General features: G+C 39.9%; 1 protein-coding gene across 1 annotated transcript in view; it reads right to left on the bottom strand.

Annotated features, from left to right (window-relative positions):
- Nucleotides 1–17,772, bottom strand: part of CSMD3 (CUB and Sushi multiple domains 3) — an 823,344-nt gene that overhangs the window by 27,981 nt on the left and 777,591 nt on the right. Inside the window, exons 61-64 of the mRNA XM_076329214.1 lie at nt 17,372–17,545; nt 13,786–13,959; nt 13,456–13,529; nt 748–859 (exon numbers count right to left, since the gene is read on the bottom strand). Of these exons, the coding sequence (XP_076185329.1) occupies nt 748–859; nt 13,456–13,529; nt 13,786–13,959; nt 17,372–17,545 (534 nt within the window). The remainder of the gene's footprint in view (nt 1–747; nt 860–13,455; nt 13,530–13,785; nt 13,960–17,371; nt 17,546–17,772) is intronic.

Here is a 17,772-nt window from a genome sequence, read left to right as displayed (position 1 = left end):
GGAATGCTAGCACCAACTGAAACACTAATGCTGTTTTCTTCTGTGGATATGCTCTCCATACACTGAAGTGATTCTATAAGGTCAGACCTTATAAGGTGAGACTATTTCCAGAAAAATACAGCTGGCTAGCTGAAAAACTAGAAAGATTAACCATGATGTTATACCTTCAGTTAATTAGCACTATTTACCAAAGTGTAAAAGATCTAAGGAATGAAATGTTACTTCCTGTACCCAAGTAAGAAGATTCTTTCCATTTCAGATTCAGAAATTTCCAATTACAAGCCTTTTTTTTCCCCCTTCTTAAAAAAAACCCAACTCCTTAGTTGGGAAACAATTCAAACTCTTTAATAGAACTGATTGTAACTATCTGCTGCAGTAGAAGTTAGAGTTGTTCAGGGCTTTCCTACATATCCTGTTCTCACCACCTCCTCCCAACTCTTTCACTCTCTTCATTGGAAGGGTTGCACCCTCTTAGATAGAAACTTACTATTTTCAGCATCTCTCTATATGAAGAGCTGTCTGTTATTCTCATTATTTTGTCTTTTCTTTTTTTTTAATTCTATAGGCTATTGTAGAAATATTCACTCACAAAATCACATTTCTAGCTCCTGTAAGCTAGTAATTCAAATTTGTATTAACTTTAAGTTAATAAAACTACATAAATTAAGTTAACGTTATAACAATGTTGCTGTAACTAAATAACCTAGATAAAAAAATTGATAGATGAAAAATCTTTCATTTACTTACGTATACATTCTGGCTGGATTCCACTCCACGTAAGATCAGGAAGGCAAGTTCGTGTGGTTGAGCCATGCAGAAGGTGTCCTTTTTTACACTGAAATTGAACAACATTTCCCACCTGTTGAAAAGTAGAAAACACAGTAATATTGTTATGAGGAAATTTCAGTTGTTTGTTTGGGGTTTTTTTTGAAATTTGATAGCAAACTCCTTCACATAATACAGGCTCGATAAATTGTGATGCTCTTTATGTAGAAAGTAAATTAATTTCACAGAGCATTTTGATATAAAATAAAAATTTGCTTCATTCTCATTAAAATTACTCTCCTCACAAACTGAAATCCTCCATGGAAGAGAGTCAAAACCTCGCCTTCTGTGATCTCTCTGGTGTGTTGCTTTGGGCCTGGAACAGTTGAGGCACTGTGAGTTTGGAAACCAAGCTTACTGTGGCTTTCTAGCTCTGTATCAAAGAGAAGCCAGTTAGGCAACCTTGAGGCAAACCAGAAAGTCACAGATCTGAAATGGGTAATAGATTCTGCTGGACATTTGTTGAACTAGACACCCTTTGTGGAATGCTGGATGATTTCACAAATTATAATGAGAAATATTTCATTAGAACATGCAACGCCTGGTCAACAATACTGTCTCATGCTTCAGAAACTATAATGTTCCTGTAATATATTAATTTTGTTTTTTGATGACAAGAGGTAAAAAAGAATCATTCTTTGTACCATGCAGATAATAGAAACCAGAACGCAAGTACATTAAAATTTACAATGGCAATTCGTCTGAGATTAGTTTTTAATTATTATTCTTATTACAGGTATGTGTTGCATAAAAAGGAAAATAGAATTCTTTAGTCAATAAGTTTCTGCATAAACATAACATGGAATAACTTGTTCAGCATATCCAGTCATGGCAACATTGAAGAAAATGCAAATAATTCTCAGTTTCCATCAAAAGCAGGGAAATTAGATTACAAGTATATCATTCAGACAGTAGTTCATTACATGCTGTGAGTGGTTAACTCAAATATTAAGGTGCATAGATCACATCTACTGTTCTGCAGTGACCTGTATTAATATATTTATCAACTCATGTTTAAACAAGAAGTTGAAAACTTTGAACTGCATGTGACAGCACATTTATGGTTCTGGTTTTGGGTTTTTTTTCATTATTTTGTTTAATTGTATAACACGATTCAAATTGATGTTCAAAGGTAAGATAAGGACTCTTTCACAATAGTTTAGTCCTGGGAAACAGCATTTCACTGCTACAAGTAATAATTTGAAACTTTATAGTAGTATTCCATTTCAGCTCAAACTTCTCATCAGAATGGAATTTAATAATAACCCATGAACTACAGATAGTAGCTCATCAACACAGTATGTGATTTAAAATTAATCTCCCTATTTTTTCCCTCTTTACTGTGCTCACTGGACTATGTAATTACTTTTAAAAGATTTTGAAGAAAATACACTATATCACTTTCACGATTAAGCACAAATTGGGAAAATACTGAAAGTTTTAGAAGTTGCACCAAACAGAAGTACTTTTTTGTGTGGTAAAAAGCTTAGTTAAAACAACCACTACCAATATATTACTTTACAACAAGTACTAGTCTTATGAAAGATTTGTTCATTTCAGTAATCTGCCTCTATCAAAGCAATCTCCATTCACAACTATGGAAGGAACACCTGCCCTATTTAATCTTTAGCTATAAAGGAGGTCAATACTTTGGCATTGTGTTTAAAACCAGGACCCTTTCACCCTTTCTCACACACACAAAAAAAAATCCAACTAAAACCAAACCTCAGCTTAACAGTCAAATGTAGTTTCTTAATATACTTAATATACTTCTGAATAGGAACTTAATTTTCTTTCCACTTTATTCTTTCAAAGTTGACTCTATGATCTTCCTGAATATAAAATATTTAAGAAAAAATATAATTGCTTTGTGATGTGGAGTAGCTGGACATCATGGCAGTCAATGAGGTAAAGAGGTTAATTGGTTACTTATAATCAGATATTTAATTCTAAACTGTAACTAAGTTAGACATTCAAACTCTAGTAGTCAATAGCAACTCCAGAAGCAGCTATGTTATGGCTTTAACTGCTTAGTTACACTACCTCACTTTTCAATTAACATTTTATGTGCTACATTCTCTTTTAAAAAACCAAAACAAAATGGTATCTTCTTTTCAGAGTTTGACAATTGTCATGATGCTATTATCTTTCATACATTAGCTCGACACCACTTAAATATGGGCAATACTGAATCAGATAACTGCAATCTTGAAATTTTCACCTACTTTTTAGTAGGATATTACCTAAAATAAATTTGTTATTGTGTAGAATCTCTTTAGAGAAATAAAAAGTCAATAGATCAAAAAATGAATTAAGTATATTCAGTAAAATTCAGTATATTGTAATTCTACTCATCAAGAATGGGCTGAACAGAAAGTTCATACTTTGTGAGTTGAAAGGGCTGGAAAATCATGTCTATAAAGGCTTTAGACCTACAGGACTCAATGACTAACAGTGAAAAAAGGAAGGAGGTGTGTTTTTTTCAATTTTCTGTGACTTCTCTCTCTTCTTAGCTGCCTATTCATGACTTTGGATTAGTTCTTTATGAACTGAGTCTTCTGCTGGACAGAAGACTCATACTGAAGGAAAACTGTTCACCTGAAGAGCAGAACGAAGAAATGCATAGAAATTTTTTCCACTGTCTGCCCATCTTCACTGCAGCTCTGACTACCTTATGGCTTCACTGAAGCTTGGTTGCCTAAACAGCAAACCAGTTCTTTAGTACTAGAAATATATGTGAGACAAGGAAATGACTCAAGTTGCCAAGTAAGTGGAAAGGTTGAGTTGCTAGCATTCCACAATCAAAAAAAACCCCCAAAACCAAAACCAAAACCAAAAAACCCAAAACCCCACAGCAAACAAACAAAACTCAAAACAAACCATTGTTGGTATTGCAACCAGTTTTTGCAATACCTACTTTTCTATCCAAAACAGTAACTACTAGTGAAACTGTTTTCCTTATTTCCTCCAAAAAAACGGATGTCACCTGTATTATCCTTGCTAGGGAAACACAAGCTTTGTATACGTAAGCCCCAAAAGTAACATCAAAAATACAACAGTTGCTCAGGTGATGAAGACGTTTTTAGAAGTGCTCCCATGCTATTCAAGATAATGAATAAATAAACAAAGGAATGAGGCTCCCTGCTCCTAAAAACAAAAAAAAAAAGCTTACAAGCAATACGTAATTATTAAAAATAAAAATATAAAAAGTTATTTAAAAATTACTTTGGGGAAGTCTATTTTGCAATATTCTTGTGCCAGAGGCACCAGGTGGCGCTACAATACAGCCTTCTGTCATCTTAAAAAATGCCCAGACTTCAGATGTTCCGATTTGTTCAAATTTTTTGTAACACAGTGTTGTGGTTTAACCTCAGTCGGCAACTCAGTACCACACAACCGCTTGCTCACTCCCCCGGCCCCCCCCGGTGGGATGGGGGAGAGAATTGGAAGAGTAGAAGTGAGAAAAAACTCGTGGGTTGAGATAAAAACAGTTTAATAACTGAAATAAAATGATAATAGCAATAATAATAATAATGTAATAACAACAACAATAATAATACACAAAGCAAGTGATGCACAGTGCAATTGCTCACCACCTGCCGACCGATGCCCAGCCAGTCCCTGAGCAGTGGCCCCCCTGGCCAGCTTTCCCCCAGTATATGTATTGAGCATGATGTCACATGGTGTGGAATGTCCGTTTGGCCAGTTTGGCTGTGCCCCCTCCCAGCTTCTTGTGCACCTGCAGCCTTCTCAGTCGGTAGAGCATGGGAAGCTGAAAAGTCCTTGGCTAGTGTAAGCACTACCTAGCAACAACTAAAACATCAGTGCCTTATCAACTTTGTTCTCATCCTAAATCCAAAACACAGCACTGTACCAGCTACTAGGAAGGAAATTAACTCTATCCCTGCCGAAACCAGGACACACAGCTTGAATAGAAACACTAGTGGGGAGAGCTGGGGAAAAGAGATGAAATATCTTTGTTCACTGTACTCTCTGGTTTTAGGGAATAACTGCTCTCTGTGCAACAGTGTTTGCACCCAATCCTGGGGGGGGGGGAAAGAAAAAAAAATTTCCTTGTATACTGCTTGATCATCTCTGTTCCATAGCTTCTTTTTCCATAGTGTCAGTTATGGTTTGGATATTCCCAAAATCAACATCACTAACTTTTCCTTTTGCTAAGAACCAAAGACCATATATTTGCTATTCTCTAACAAGAGAAATAGGAATATGAGAAGAAAATGCATAAATATCAACCTGCATCCATTTATAAAGAATAGGATAGTACTCTAGATACATTTTTTCACAAAAAAATATTATATTTATATATAATAGTAATAATAATAATAAATTATCTTTATGATTTCTTATATTCCTTATAAGAATAGAAAATATTGCTAACTTTCATCAGTTACTCTACAATCAATGTTTTCTTAGACTTCAGTTTACCAAAGAACACAAAGATACTCTAACAAGCTTCTCCATCCCCAGCAAATCATGCCAAAGGATCCAGAGCCTAAGCGAATGTCAGTTATTTCCCTTCACTAACTTTTAGCATCATCTTTTAAGTGAATGAAAACACAACTCATTAAGTCTTTGCTGTATCTGTAGTTTGGTAGCCCATTAATACAGTATTGCCACTACTAGTAACAGGCTATTGAGTTTGCAAGACCTCTGGGCAGAGGCTTGCCAGGCTTCCTTTGTCTGAAAGTGTCTTGAGCTGCCTGGAGTTTTGTTTTGTTTTGTTTTTTAAACTTGGTTTAGCTGTAACATCAAATTTTCTTGTGATCAGGTGGCTACAACTAAATTTATGCCTTCCTTTACCTTTGCATGGTACAAGCACGGCTTTATATCCATAGTAGTAAGAAGCTGTTATGTGCAGAATGAACTATTTACCACTAATGTGATGCAGTATAGAGAAATACAGGCCTGGCACTGGAATGATTGCAAAGGCCTCGAGAAATGGAGACACCGGATACAGTGATGAAGACTACAGGTGTGGGTATGATAAAAGATGTGACACAGGCTTGGCACTGGAAACCCCATTGCTGAGAACAACTCACCCATGGTCACTTAAAGAAATGCAGACCTGGACAGAATCAGGTTTCAGGGGTAAAAAAGAACAAGTATATCAAGTATAGGTGAAATGTGCCTTATAGAGTAGATTGAAATATAATGTGGAGCTGCAGTGTGAGTGGTGTAAAAGTGTGTTAGAAACATTATAAATAACCCCAGGGGAATCAAGAATGACAGAGACAAAAAAAAAAAAAAAAGGGGGAAAAAAAAGTCAAAATCACATTCCTGCCAGTGAAGCACTCCAGATTCTGACACTAACATCACCCACTGACACCAGGCTGAAGCCACAGACCTCAGGATCCTGAGAAGCAGAAAGAACCAGGAAAATTACACAGTGTCTGATAAGGCTTAAATTACATTTTCATTGATGCAGTGATGATGCCAACTGTGCTAATGGAGACAGCTATATTGTGGTAGTACAGCACTTCTCTTGGAATTTCATCCCACAATTCAGTCAACACTGAAGTTTTTATAAGCACTACATTCACAGAAGGAGATTATTTGCAAGGTTGCTCCACATCTGCAGATCAAGTTTCATACGTCATTTCATAAAATAGAACCCAAGAGCTAACACAGGGCTACCACTACTGTAATGTGGCTATTTTCCTTTCTAAATTCAGACTGCCCTTTGGCTCCCTTCAGGCTTTAGTGTAGGGGAAAATAGCTGAATTCCTACAAAATGGAGGAAGTGGAAAGGTTAAGGAGTATCAGAGAGTGTGAGAGGGAGATAGATTGGTGGAGCCACACCCTACCATCCCTGAGGCAAAGGCAGCAGATGGAGGCTCCACAAGAAGCAGAGGATCCCCTGCCTTCTTGCCACCAGGCAGAAAGAGGAGACCTAAGTGATGGGGGGGAGTGGAAACAGGTCCCTGCTCGGGGTACCAGGCGAACTCCCGCCCGGCATCCCTCACCTTCCCAATTACCCTTACACAACAGATATGGGGCCCTGGAACCTGAGGGCCAGGCAAATGAGGATGCAGATGAAGGTCCATCCAGGGGGTTGCCTAGGGTGAGGCAGTCAGCCCCACGCAGTATGACTGCCTCTGCTAAGAAAAAAAGGACGGTAATTGTTGTAGGCGATTCCCTTCTGAGGGGAACAGAGGGCCCAATATGCCGACCGGACGCACCCCACAGGGAAGTCTGCTGCCTCCCTGGGACCCGGGTCAGAGACATTACTAGGAAACTCCCTGGTCTGGTACAGCCTTCTGATTACTACCCACTATTGGTTATACAGGCTGGCAGTGATGAGGTTCCAGAGAGAATTCCAGAAGCAATCAAAAGGGAATTCAGGGCACTGGGGTGACTGGTTGAAGGATCAGGAGCACAGGTAGTATTTTCCTCAATCCCTACAGTGGCAGGGAAGAATACTGAAAGGAACAGGAAAACACACCTGATCAACACGTGGCTCAGGGGCTGGTGCCATCGGAGGAATTTTGGCTTTTTTGATCGTGGGGAGGTTTACACGGCACTGGACCTGCTGGCGACAGATGGAGTCCAGCTGTCTCACAGGGGGAAAAGGATCATGGCTCATGAATTGGCAGGGCTCATTGAGAGGGCTTTAAACTAGGTTCGAAGGGGGAAGGGGATAAAACCAGGCTTGCTAGAGGTGAGCCGAGGGGTGGCATGCCAATGCTGGGGGAGAAATCGATAGCCCAGCTCAAGTGCATCTACACCAATGCACGCAGCATGGGCGGCAAGCAGGAGGAGCTGGAAGCCATTGTGCAGCGGGAGAGATGTGACTTAGTCACCATCACAGAAACATGGTGGGGTGACTCCCATGATTGGAGTGCTGCAATGGATGTCTATAGACTCTTCAGAAGGGACAGGCGAGGAAGGAGAGGCAGTGGGGTGGCTCTGTATGTTAGGGAGTGTTTTGGTTGTCTAGAGCTCAACGATTGTGACGATGATAAGATTGAGTGTTTATGGGTAAAGATGAGGGGGAAGGCCAACGAGGCAGATATCCTGCTGGGAGTCTGTTATAGACCACCCAACCAGGATGAAGGGGCGGATGAAGCGTTCTATAAGCGGCTGGCAGAAGTCTCTCAATCGCTAGCCCTTGTTCTCGTGGGGGATTTCAACTTCATGGACGTCTGCTGGAAATACGACACGGCAGAGAGGAAGCAGTCTAGGAGGTTCCTGGAGTGTGTGGAAGACAACTTCCTGACACAGCTGGTAAGTGAGCCTACCAGGGGAGGTGCCTCGCTCGACCTGCTGTTTACAAACAGAGAAGGACTGGTGGGAGATGTGGTGGTCGGAGGCCGTCTTGGGCTTAGCGACAATGAAATGGTGGAATTCTCCATTCTCGGTGAAGTAAGGAGGGGGGCCAGCAAAACTGCAACCATGGACTTCCAGAGGGCGGACTTTGGCCTGTCCAGGATGCTGGTTGAGAGAGTCCCTTGGGAGACGGTCCTGAAGGGCAGAGGGGTCCAGGAAGGCTGGACGTTCTTCAAGAAGGAAGTCTTAAAGGCGCAGGAGCAGGCTGTCCCCATGTGCCGTCAGAAGAACGGGCGGGGAAGACGACCAGCCTGGCTGAACGGGGAGCTCTTGCTGGGACTCAGGAAAAAAAGGAGAGTTTACCGCTTGTGGAAGAAGGGGCAGGCGACTCAAGAAGAGTACAGGGATCTCGTTAGGTCATGCAGAGACGAAATGAGAAAGGCAAAAGCCCAGCTAGAATGCAATCTGGCCGCTGTCGTTAGAGACAACAAAAAATGTTTTTACAAATATAGTAATAACAAAGAGAGCCAAGGAGAATCCCCATCCTTTATTGGATGCAGGGGGGAACATTGTCACCGAGGATGAGGAAAAGGCTGAAGTACTTAATGCCTTCTTTGCCTCAGTCTTTAACAGGCAGACCAGTTATCCTCAGGGTATTCAGCTCCTTGAGCTGGAAGACAGGGACGGTGGGCAGGATAAACCCCCCATAATCCAAGAGGAAGCAGTTAATGACCTGCTACGCCACCTGGATGCTCACAAGTCTATGGGGCCGGATGGGATCCACCCGAGAGTGCTGAGGGAGCTGGCGGAGGAGCTCGCCAAGCCACTCTCCATCATTTATCAGCAGTCCCGGTTAACGGGGGAGGTCCCGGATGACTGGAGGCTTGCCAATGTGACACCCATCTACAAGAAGGGCCGGAAGGAGGATGCGGGGAACTACAGGCCTGTCAGCCTGACCTCGGTGCCGGGGAAGATTATGGAGTGGTTCATCTTGAGGGCGCTCACAAGGCATGTGCGGGACAACCAGGGGATCAGGCCCAGCCAGCACGGGTTCATGAGAGGCAGGTCCTGCTTGACCAACCTGATCTCCTTCTATGACCAGGTGACCCGCCTAGTGGATGAGGGAAAGGCTGTGGATGTGGTCTACCTGGACTTCAGTAAGGCCTTTGACACCGTCTCCCACAGCATTCTCCTAGAGAAGCTGGCGGCTCACGGCTTAGACAGGTGGACTCTTTGCTGGGTCAAAAACTGGCTGGACGGCTGGGCCCAGAGAGTTGTGGTGAATGGAGTTCAATCCAGTTGGCGGCCGGTCACAAGCGGTGTTCCCCAGGGCTCATTTTTGGGGCCAGTCTTGTTCAATATCTTTATCAATGATCTGGATGAGGGGATTGAGTGCACCCTCAGGAAGTTTGCAGACGACACCAAGTTGGGCGGGAGTGTTGATCTGCTCGAGGGTAGGAAGGCTCTGCAGAGGGACCTGGACAGGCTGGATCGATGGGCCCAGGCCAACTGTATGAGATTCAACAAGGCCAAGTGCCGGGTCCTGCACTTGGGCCACAACAACCCCATGCAGCGCTACAGGCTTGGGGAAGAGTGGCTGGAAAGCTGCCTGTTGGAAAAGGACCTGGGGGTGCTGGTTGACAGCCAGCTGAACATGAGCCGGCAGTGTGCCCAGGTGGCCAAGAAGGCCAATGGCATCCTGGCCTGTATCAGAACTAGTGTGGCCAGCAGGAGTAGGGAAGTGATTGTGCCCCTGTCCTCGGCACTGGTGAGGCCGCACCTCGAATACTGTGTTCAGTTTTGGGCCCCTCACTACAAGAAGGACATCGAGGTGCTGGAGCATGTCCAGAGAAGGGCAACGAGGCTGGTGAGGGGTCTGGAGAACAAGTCTTCTGAGGAGCGGCTGAGGGAACCGGGGTTGTTTAGCCTGGAGAAAAGGAGGCTGAGGGGAGACCTCATCGCTCTCTACAACTCCCTGAAAGGAGGTTGTAGTGAGGTGGGTGTCGGTCTCTTCTCCCAAGTAACTAGCAGTAGGACAGGAGGAAATGGCCTCAAGTTGCACCAGGGGAGGTTTAGATTGGACATGAGGAAAAATTTCTTTACTGAAAGAGTGGTGAAACATTGGACCAGGCTTCCCAGGGAAGTGGTGGAGTCCCCATCCCTGGAGGTGTTTAAAAGGCGTGTAGATGAGGCACTTAGGGACATGGTTTAGTGGACATGGTGGTGTTGGGTTGATGGTTGGACTCAATGATCTTAGAGGTCTTTTCCAAGCTTAATGATTCTATGATTCTATGAAAAACATATGTTGGAAAAGTATGAGAAGTAATAAATCTTACATATATGACTAATTAGTCTAAGCAGTTCTAAACTGTTTCTTCAATTCAGTGGCATCTTGTGTTACAACAGCTTATGGTGAAAGTGCTATAAGCAATTTTCTACGTTACTAGCAATATATCTGAAGAAATATTTCAAAACCACAGTTCCTTTCCAAGGAGCAATTTATTTTCCAGATTAGAGATTAAGTCAGTATTCACTAAGTTCTAAAGATATTTTGTCTTCATTGTAATTCACTGTTAAGGTAATTCTGTCAAATCAAAAATACTCAGATGAAAGGGAAACATCCTAGAAGTATATATTCATAACAATTAAAGCAGGTGATGATACTCATTTACATGCCATGCCTGATATCCAAGGAGCACTAAACTGGTATTTTGATGTTATTTGAACATACAAGAATCTGATCTGATTCTGCCTGCTGAATTCAATACCGAACAATAAAATCCGTGCAAAATTTTGTTACCTCTTTGTTACAAAGCTCCTGTTTAACAGTTGAAAGACCATTCAAATGTGAGGTGGTGATATTTGTGCTTTTGTTAGTGTAGGTTCCAGGAGGTCAGCTTTTGATACACCTTTCAGTCAAGCCTGGAATTATGTTGTATATGCCTGAACTTTCAATGCAATCAGTGAGATAGGAAAACACATAATTGAGAGTAGGGGAAACAACAAAAACAAAAAAACAGTGCTGTGCAAGTTCATGACTCGACATTAGTATTGTGAGAAGCAAGTGACAGTCAGAGATATAGTAACATAAAAGAGGAGGTATTGTCATTTGTTGAAAAGCACTTAAAACAGGACTCCACATATGAAGACTTGAACTCTACTGTCAGGCTACAGCTTGATTTTTTTTATGAGACAGAGACATAAATTTAAAACTTAACAATTAAGTCACTTAAGTGACCCTATTAATATTAGTTTCAATGTGAAGTATTTAAAAGAGTTAAAAAGAAAAAAACCAAAACAAACCACAAAACAACAAACAAAAAAACCACCAAACCCCTAAATGAGAAAGAAAAAAACCAACACCCTGAGTTAGAGTCAGAAAACCATCTTATATATTCAACAGTAATAACTCCTTGTTATGTGTTTGCCAACTGCGAAACATTTTGCTTAATTTTGCATAAGCTTTTTTGGTCTATTGTTTAAAATGCTAGACAATGAATCTATCAGACAAAAGAAAATCAAAGCCATCTCTTCTTCAGTATTTTGGTATAATTTAGAATTATTCTTTACCTTTCTGCTATGGATGGAAGCAAAAGTCATTATTATCCCATTCATACAGGAAGTTAATTATAGGATAATATAAATTCATTTATAATATGTTTGTGGTTTAACATTTAGTTACTATATAAAACCAGATTTGCTACATGAGCATGAGGATAAGTTGCTGGCTAGGTAAGGAGACTATAACTCATACAGTTTAAATCTGCTAGGCACTAACCTTACAATTGTGGGATCAAGGTTGTAAATTCTGCCAGCAGCTACATTTCTTTTAGAAACTATTTATCAGTTGACATTTTGCCTGGTATTTTGACAGTTCCATGCTAGCTGTGAGTGATGCTTTCATTCACAACTACAACAGCTACACCACAAATAAGAAAGTCTGCATTAGCTTCTTCAGTGATAGAAAGCTATTAATATGCCAGAGAAACTGTGACAATAAAATTGTAGAAAATGGTCATTGCAATGATTCATTTCTTACACAGAATAAAGAGTTGCCTTCTAGTATAATATTGTATTATACCCAAAAGAAGTTAGCTCAAGGACTGCTCCTGCACTTTCTATCTTGGCACGAAACAGCACTCCATTCTCTGGAGAAAACTGAGACAATTATATTACCACTCGCATATGATTGTGATCTAGCACAATCTGAAAACCCGAAGATTGCTAAAACAATTACTAAGCAGGAGGAGTACCAAGGCCACCAAAATGACAAACCAAAGAAATTTTTGGCCATGAAACTTTGAAAAGTCTTTAGCTACAACCTTTGCTTTTAAAAACTAATTTCATATTGTAACGCTGTTCAAATTTCAATCAGCCCTTTCTTGCATTTCTGGCAATCTGCAGTTTTTATTTAACGCCTGCTACTAGACAGGCAACACATACAACCGGGGAGCTGCTAGCTTACTCTTCTGCCTAGTCCTCTTCACATGTCTGGACCTTTCAGCCCTGATACCAAACACAGATGTAGCAGGATAGTTTAGACTCTCTTAGTTTGTTTGCAGCTGCCTTATCAGATTCCTAGCAAATTATAGGGCACATTTTTGCATGTGTACACAACTCACCCATGAAAATGTGTCACTGATGTCACTGTTTTGTGTGATTCAGAAAATCAGAAATTCAGAAGCATTTTCAATTTCACTATTCTGTTTCCAACAGACGCATATGCAAACACTATTTGCCACAACACACCCTTGTAGAAAAGGCGGCCAACAGCCTCCTGGGCTGCATCAGGCAGAGCATTGCCAGCAGGTCGAGGGAGGTCATTCTTCCCCTCTGCTCAGCCTGAGGGGAAGATGATCAACCTGCTGTAGCTGACCCTGCTTTGAGAAGGGGGCTTGGACTAGAAGCTCTTCAGAGGCGCCTGCCAGCCTCCGTGACTCTGTGATTCATTTGTGGTCACATCATTTCCAAATGTAACAACAGAATTGCTCTCAGGAAAAAAAATAATCCACTGTTTATTAGAGTATGTCTGCACTAGCACTTTGGCACACAGTATACACACATTTAAGGGGAAAAAGCCTACTTGATAAACAGTAGGGAGCACTTATATATTGGTGGGGAGATACTGAACTCCTTCAAGGTGAAACCCAGCAGAAGTTGATCACCAGGGTTTCATGTAGCGCAATGTAATCCAACAGCTAGAAATAAGGAAACAGCAACACTCCAGCAACTAGCTCTTACAAGCCATAAGCAGTTTCTGGACTGCTAACCAGAAGTTCATAGACTTTAAGGTAGTATAAAAATACTCTAATATGCAAGCTAATAAAAAATAGTATACTCTACCTGATAGCCAAATGTGTTGTTTTGTGACCCGTGCCTTGGGACTCCTGGATTTTCACATGCTGTGCGAGTAGGTTCTTAAAAAAATTACAATAAATTAAAGACAAAACAAATTTCAGTATTTTAATGACATACATGAATGTATCACAAAATTAAGCTTGTTCAACAACATGCAGTAAGCCAATGAGAGAAACAAAAATAAAGTGACTTGATTCTTAGAGTATAAAATACCACCAGGATAATTCAAAATAGCTGAAAACTCCTAGATTGACTTAGCAGGTAAAGGAATAATAAGCATTTCAGGAAATTTCAATAATATGGGTGTAACCTTACCTATACATCGAGGAGAAGAACCAGTCCACGTGCCATCTGCTTGGCAAATCCTGGTGCTGGAACCAACCAAAATAAAAGGAGGATTGCAGCTGAAAGAGACTTCTGACTGATAGATGAAGCTTTTGCCTTCTCTTTTGCCTTGAGCAGGTACTCCAGGGTCACCGCAAAACTTTGCTGTGAGAAAAGACATGATAGAAATGGAATATGTCATTTATTAAAATACAGAAAATAACACTTATCTGAACTCAGTCAAGCGGTTACTCCAAATTTTGTATTTATTTTATTAAACACAGGTCAAATACAGAAACATTTAATAGGAATTCAAAGAGAGATTAGATAGCTAATCTTTAGTCTGCTTCAGTTTGCAGGATTTTTTCTAGCTGTTCAAAATGCCTACAGAGTGGGCTTGGTCAGTAGCTTGAAGGTGACACTCAAGGTTACACAACTGATTTTATTAAGGCCCAAATATCCACAATTCACCTCTGCTCCAAACCACATCAATCTGCAAATCCTCCTATAAAGAGCAATCAGAGAGTGTACCAAACCTTCATGTCAATCTTTCGTTCTCTCCTGCTTTCTGTCACCTACCCAGTGCTCAACATTTTTGTATGATTAAAGGATTTGTCAGACACATTTTAGGAATCATAAATTCTTACTTCGTCCTCCTTCACTGAAAGATAAGATTTAGTATGTATGGAAGTACAACACTTGAAAGTTAGTACAGCTAACAAGAAAAAAAAAACATAGTAAAGAAATTTCAGCAGCAATCTAAAAGTCAAACACTAATAAGCTGTTATTAGGCGAGATAAATTTGACTGATAAGAATGTATTCTTAAATTGATCTTTTTACTTTACACCTATCACCTAAAGATTCCTTAGCATAACTGAGTAAATGCACTGCTGGCAAATTTACTGGCCGCCTTCTGCAGTATAAAGTACTGATTATTGTCAGAAGCTGGGGTTTGAATAATTGATTCAGGAAATGCAATCAGCTATGGTAAACCCTGTGCCATCAGACTATATTATTCCCTGACACACCATAAATTCCAATATTGTGGAGTCTAATTTCACACCAGACAGAAAATGCTTTAATACACACAAAAAAATAAAACACTAACCCGCATGTGTGCAATGACATATTTCTAAAAAGGCATGTTGAACAGACAGTGGTATTTTCTGGTCCATCTTTCTCTTCTACAAACAAAATTTAAATTACACCTCTTAAACAACCACCATCAAAATATGTTTCTAATATCTCTATCCTTGTCACCTGTGCCTTAAACTTTCCAAAGAACCTGCTCATATGAAATGGTCCTGCCCTCTACCTCTTACTACAGACACTGACTGTACAGGAAATCCATGCACACACGTTGTTGAAGAAAAAGGGTTTAATCTATAGCATATCAGATATGTATCAAATTTCATGGCTTTAAGTGGAATGGGACTGTCTGCAGAATTATAGGCCAAATTCTGAAAAGATCTATGAATTGGGGATAGTGCCACACAGTGAACCTCATTGTGTGATTGACAGATCATGGTTGTAATTTATGTTTTCATTAGAAAATTCTGTGGAAGTCTTAATTTGAAAATACATGAAACACTTATAGATTTTTAACACAGAGGCTTGAAATTGTCTCCTGAACAGTTCTTTGTACTAACAAAGTAGCAATCACTCTCAAGGAAAAAAAATATCTTCACACTAAAAAATGCTTTTTTGGTAAGTTTATTAATTTTTTATAAAACTATGTAAACTCCACCACTTAGTTGTCAGTCAACTTCACCCAATCATTGAATAGCTACTGAATATCTGCCTTCTATATAGGTAACCACAGAAACCAGGCACCATGGTAAAACATGTCAGTTTTCCTCTGATACTGGAATAGGGGACTACAGAACTAACTAAAGTTGCAGCGAACTGGAAGCTCTGTGAGTGATCCCACTCCCAATGGAAATATTTTCCTAAGGACCCTGAGAGCCTTCAACAGAGACTGGGCCATGGAGCTCTGGCAATGAGGCTGTAAGGCTAGTCTCATTCTTCAAAGACATTTAATTGATTAACAGCAAGTCATATCTGTAGTTAGGAATTTTCAGTCATAGGACTTTTTTTTTTTTTTTGCCATCTATTGCCAAGATTATAAAAACATCAGTCCTTTACTCAAATTACTATATGAATAATTAAGCAGACAAATTTACTAGGTCATAGATGACAAAGACTCAACCAAAGACATGACCATATTCTATTCTGAATAATTATTTCATGTTATAACTATACCTTGTGCATCTTCACCTACAGGCTCTATGGAACCAAGCATATTACGGTACTGAGTATTCAAATCTCAAAGATGACAAACAGCTTGTGGTATCCAAAAATTAATGTAAGGACACAATATTTCAATCAAGAACACATGATGAAAAGAATTTTTCATGGTCTTTGGTGTTCATAATATAGTGGACTCTAGAAGAGCTCCATATAGAGCTTAAACAACAAATGGTGTGGGTTTTTTCTTCCAGAAACAATGCCTTTCACCATGTTCCAGCTCTGGCACGTACAGTTTCAGCAGCACTAAGCAACTGTTCTTGATGATATGAGAATATCATTAGAAAAAAAGGAAAATAAAAGATCATCTATGTGATATGCTTTCATAGTAGTAGAATATAGACAAAACGGAGAATATTTTTGAAAGGGAGAGATGAAGAACACAAAAAATAGTAAAAGAATGGAGAACGGCATTTTGCAACATTTAGCAAGCTACCTGGCAAGCTCAGCTACTTGGCAAGCTCGAATTAAACTTCAGAAACTATAAAGTCATGAAGTTGAAATTATCCTCTTCCAGTTAGACTCCTTGCTCAAGACCATTACAGAGTTTCACTGGTACAGCTATTCTACAAATAACTACAGAACCTCCTTCTTCAGTGCAATTAATTTAATATCTCTCAGAAGCATTCACAATCACTTCTTTAAAAAGATTTGTTAAATAATGAGTGGAATGACACTAACCTAAAGAAAAAGCCGCATTTGCTATTGTAAATAAATTTGTAGCAATGTAAAAATCCATCAATGTTATAACTTTCAGGTTAACAAAATTTACTGCATAAAACATATAACTTAATTTAGTGTAGGGGGGAAAACAGACAATTGTCAAGGAATCGCCCTGGGGCCTAGTCAACATTACCAACAGAAAAAGCTCTCTGTGACATCAGAGAAAGTTTAGAATGAGTAATGAGCAAATAGAACAGATTATAATGAAACCTCCCCTATTTATATGTAGCTGGATCTGAAAACAACACCTCTTAATCTTGTTTTGCCTTGGATCATTTGGTATGCATTGTCTGTAATATTTTTTTTGTGTTTGTGTTTAAAGCTTCCTATATGCTCACAAAGGATTTACAGATATTCCTATGTCTTCATCAACCTACAAAATATGTTACAATTTTGGAAAATATAGAAGGATTGTATTTGTCCCAGGTTTGAAATGAACTAAGCCACTGCTGGGGGAAAAAAGAAAAAAAAAAGGTGAAAATTTTAAAGAAGGTAAAAGCACTATAGTTGAATAAAGAAATACAGGTCTATAAAGTAAATACATACGCAAGCACTGAGGTACTTCACCACTCCATGTTCCATTCCCAACACAAGTCAAAACAGCAGGAAAAGAGAGTTCATATCCTGGAGAGCAGACATAGCTAATGCTAAATCCCCAGTCCAAGTTTGTTCCTTCCAACCTTCCATTAGAGATCTGCGGAGGAGTTGGGCAGGTAACAGCTGCAATAATATTCAAAATAATTAGACCCAGCTGCTGTAAATATCCCCAGTGTACACAATTACTAGAAGAACCATATGCGTTAATTTCACCTTTTTTAGAGGACAATACAGTCAGGACATGCTATCTTCCTCACTGTATTCTTGCCACATTTCCTGAAGTTAGTTTCCTCCATTTAGGAGACAGTGGCTGACTGATGAAGTGTCTTAAATAAAACAGGATGCTGCAT

The sequence above is a fragment of the Aptenodytes patagonicus genome, chromosome 2 (assembly GCF_965638725.1).
Source record: "Aptenodytes patagonicus chromosome 2, bAptPat1.pri.cur, whole genome shotgun sequence".
NCBI classification, from domain to species: Eukaryota; Metazoa; Chordata; class Aves; order Sphenisciformes; family Spheniscidae; genus Aptenodytes; species Aptenodytes patagonicus.
This window is presented reverse-complemented; position numbering and strand designations above follow the sequence as displayed.